The following is a 4,584-nucleotide window of genomic DNA, read 5'->3' as shown; positions in this document are numbered from 1 at the left end:
TTGTGTAATTCATAAACGAAACATGGAAAGGCAATGACCAAACTTATATAACATAGCTTAACGGACAAAGAACACTCCAATTTATCATAACAGATCTGGGCTCCAGCATGACACATCTACAGGACACTAACATAATTCAAGAGAAAAAGTTGGCAAGGGTAATGAATGACAGAAGGAAGATAACACAATGCACTGAACTCCTGACATACAAGTGTATGCCGGGAGCATGTGTACCTAAATATGTACTCTGCAGATGTAGGCTGCATGACCTGGTTGTGATCTGGAGTGACCTGCAACTGTTAACCTACCTTTCACTTTATCATTCACATTAAGAAACTGTTTACTAGTGTCCACTAAATAATCAATATAAGAAACTTATCAGCTTTATGATTTATCTTCAGCCCAGAGTGCAAATCCATAGAAAGAAAACCTTGTCAATGGTTGTCTACCAAATGCTCCTATGAACTTGTCTCAGCTTTCATTTCATCTTGTCAACAGTTTTTAGCAAGAACTCAAAACATAAAAATCCTGGATTCCTTGGTCTCTTTTCCAAAGGTATTTGAACCTGTGGATCCCCTGAACCTTGAACACTACGGTTTTGACAAGGACCCTTAGACTTACCAGCTTATCTTCAAACAATAGTTGCCATAACCATATTCAATATTAACATACAAAATAATCATTTGATGAAATCAAGAAAAATTTTTCACATACATAATTAATTGCAACAGATGCATTACATCAAAGTCCATGTAAAAGAATTTGACATACATCTTTTTCCTTTATGCTCACTATTGACAAATGATATTACCCCATTACTGGGTCAAACAGGGCTCGACTTACCAATATATAACATGCACAAGTACAACCTCAGATTATAAAGCAACCTAGTATTCATCACAGTTACGTCTACATGCATCATAAGCATGTAAACAAATTCTAAAGTTTTACCCTGACTAAACCTTGTCAATACAACATCAATCTTTGGAAGTACTCCATCCCCGAAGCATACACCAGTACTAATCCTGGTGTTGCATGTTATTTATCACCCTTTCTTGGACTTGACATCCTAAAACTGCATGTACTTAAAGATTATGTTCTGTACATGAACTGTAGCCACATGTAAATGAAGTTAATTGTTTGTTTCATGTTAAGGAATTGAAACTAACCATCTAATAATAACAAATATTATTATGCATCAAATGATAGCTACGATGTAAATCTTTGCACAGTAAGCACTGCCTACCTGAAAATCATTATGTCAGCGATTTGAGAATTCATCCATTTGGATGCATTAATGCGACCAAGGACCATAAGTAGGTTTTTATGTTAACATGCAGGCAGTGCAAGTTAAATCAAGTTGCTTAAATCGAGCCCTGTTGAAAGAGACAATGAACTCCCAGCTTGAAATATTAAAATACTATGGTGCATAAGATGACTTATCACAAATACCACCACTATACATTTTTTCAAAGGATTTTTCTCACAAGAATTTAACTATAATTAATTTACAAAGCTTAGACTGGAGCATTCTATTTCATAAGTGGGTCACAACTCCTAATTATCAACTTCTGTAGCATTGCTAGTCTGAACCGTTGCACCAAAGTCATATATCCTGGGTTCAGACACCTGAATTGTACTTGTTGAAATACTGAACTGCCAACAAATTACAACTTGTGAACTATAAATTTCAACAAACTCTTATTGCAATCATCATTTTGTCACAACATCAAAACTAAACGTTAAACAATGAAACTTACAAAATGAAATTTCTTAATTCAATAATATTGCATTTCTTACGAAATTAAAGAAAGAGTGACTGAAATATATTCTTTAGTATTTGACACAGGAAAGGTCTACTCAATGACTTTGCTGAGGTACAGTGTTGAGATTCAGTGACATTTCATCTTTTATACAACTGGTCTTGTGAGACAGTAAAGATAATACGGTCTTCATAGCCTACAACTGACATTTATCAAACAATCACTCCCTTACATTTGTGATCCTTTGTAACAGATATAATCTGCTAACAAATCAATGACAACATCGCTGGGCCATATATACTATCAGAGAAAAAAATGTATGAAAGACTAGAGGATAAGTCAGACATTTTCACTTCTCAGAGAATTGCCCAAGTTTGGCAATGGAACAACATGACAATACACAGTTCAGTTGTCAGCTGACAAGCAAAGCCCTGTTACATGTTTTGGACTTTTACTTCATGTGGCTTTGCAGGTTAAATATAGTTCAGTTCAGTTACAGAATGAAGGGAGCACTAACAATTATGTCAAAGTAAGACATAAGCATCACAGATTTTTTTGATTAACGAATTATATACACTGTATTATGACTAAATAACCTGTAGGCTGCAAGTTAATAGTCTAAATTCAAATTGATACAAAATATGAGATGTATCTAGTTTTGATCTCAAATATTGAGCACTTGTTTAAAAAAATAGAGTGCACTCTGAAGAGGACTAGGCTAGATAAAGCAACAAAGTAATAACATATTTATAGAATAGATATTTTGTTTTGAGAACAAATGATTTTGTACATGGAACAGTAAGAGAACTTTCAGTCCACTTGCACACATCTAGTCTGTTGCAAAAATATGTTCCTTGTGTAAGGCTAATGCTGGTCTATTTCCCAGTTCGTAACTCAAGCCACTTTTATTATCACATCCTGGGTCCAAAGTATGAAGACATGATGCTTCAAACGCTGCCACTGATATGAAAGAAAATGACACAGTTTCATCCAGTTGAAAGAAAGATATATCCATTCACACGGAGCAAATGTTGGAAACAAAATAAGTAACCCCCAACCAATGCATATTGCCCTGAAATGAACTGGAAAAATATGATCACAGAAAATTGGAATATTGTCAAAAAGGATGGTAGCCTCTCACCATTTGAAGCCGAGATCATGATGTGTTCTAACTATGAACACTGCAGATAAGGGGGACAGTAAGGACATGTATTGGTCCCAATCTGGTAGGCAGATGAAGGAGAGTAGGTGTAGTTGTAATACTGGCTGCCTGGACTTGTGGTAGGTGCACTGAATGGGCCATAGAACACCTGATCGATCACAAGATTGTTCAGCTGGTCCAACTGTTGGAGTTCAATACATTTCTGAGAACTTTTCTGTTCTTGTTCCACATAAACTTGACAGGCAAGTTGATGGATCAGATTGAGTGTCTGTCTCCTTTCATGACCCATAAGACAGATGGTACTTTCATCCACAACACGATACAATGTCATCAGATACTCGTACTTGTATTCTTCATCCTCACTGAAATGATTTGTAAGGTAAGCTTCAAGCTTTTGTCTCTGCTGGTTAATATCACTGAAATCAATGAAGAATCTTGAGCACATGTACCTTTCCATGGTCCTTATATCCACATCCTCTGCAGGGTTGAATCCCCGCACTAACAAATTGCAGTATTTCAACAAACCACCACCACGAATTTCCTCTGGGTTTCGAGTAGCTATTTGCTTCTTTGTCAAGTGAAACCATGCCTCACAGAAATCTCCGTACAGACTTTCTGCCACAACAGTTGGGTAGAAGTGCTCACTCATTGGTGTCGCAGAGACATCATAGAAGGTCAACAAGCTTTCCAGAATGATCTGAAAAGAATCAACGCTGAACTCGAACTGACGTTTCATCTTATCCACGAACTTGAGTTCCACGTTTTTTCCCTTGTTGTTTGACAGTGAAATTAAACTCCACCGGTCCCCGTGTTCATTACACACTTTCACCATCTTCTGCACATAAGCCTCCTTTAAGCTGCAGCTACTCATCTTTTCTTTACTTACACCATCTGGAAGGAAATCCAGCAGGCAGCCAAGCACACAGTTCTTGATTTTCTGCAACTCGTTGTGGTTTGACAGGTCCACACCGAAAATCAGATCCAAGTCGTTGTACGATTGAATCTCATCCGTTCCAAGGATGTAACTGGCAGCACCACCATTCAAACGTATGTCACGTATTACAACCCCTTCACTTTTCAATTTATCACGGACAATTACAACCAAATCTTTCAATTTCAACTCCAGAGTAGGGAAATTTCCGCGACCGTGAATAGGAACCACATCTTCCATAACCTCATGAAGTCGAATAACTTGTTCATGACACAAAACTTGGAAGCGATTGGAACACATGTTTGCCATACCAGGTCCTGTCAGTCCGATAGTATTGTGGTATTTCTGCAAGAAGAAGAGACAGTTTGAATATGACAATCCTACTCACTGACAGCCGCTCGTATACACACACCCTCACACAGCGGCAGACGTCAAACTGCAGTCTAGGCACATTAGCTGCTGTTACGTACTACCACAGAAGGACTATTCACACACCATATTCATACGCCTACTTCCAGCTGTTTTAAAAATGCTCATATGATTTTTTATTTTGTAAATATATTTCAATATCAATTCACGCGTTACATGTTCAATGTATGATTTATTACAGCGAAAGGTATTGCTAACGACAAACATCAGTTATTTACATAGAACTATTTTTCCTCCGCAGACACAGCGTAGTGAAGAAGGCTCACAGATGATTTAGTTATTTTTAGATCCCACTCGGT

General features: G+C 37.3%; 1 protein-coding gene across 1 annotated transcript; it reads right to left on the bottom strand.

The window, feature by feature from the left end:
• Positions 1-2,524: 2,524 nt before the first annotated feature.
• Positions 2,525-4,294, bottom strand: LOC137286588 (terminal nucleotidyltransferase 5C-like). Its single transcript, XM_067818531.1, has 2 exons — positions 2,905-4,294; positions 2,525-2,723 (listed from the first exon to the last, which is right to left on the bottom strand). Exon 1 carries the CDS (start codon positions 4,163-4,165, stop codon positions 2,936-2,938), a length of 1,230 nt encoding a protein of 409 aa, XP_067674632.1. The 5' UTR covers positions 4,166-4,294; the 3' UTR covers positions 2,525-2,723; positions 2,905-2,935.
• Positions 4,295-4,584: the final 290 nt, after the last annotated feature.

Source organism: Haliotis asinina, chromosome 6, assembly GCF_037392515.1.
Source record: "Haliotis asinina isolate JCU_RB_2024 chromosome 6, JCU_Hal_asi_v2, whole genome shotgun sequence".
Classification (NCBI taxonomy): Eukaryota; Metazoa; Mollusca; class Gastropoda; order Lepetellida; family Haliotidae; genus Haliotis; species Haliotis asinina.
Note: the sequence above shows the minus strand (reverse complement) of the source record. Positions and strands in the feature narration are given on the sequence as shown.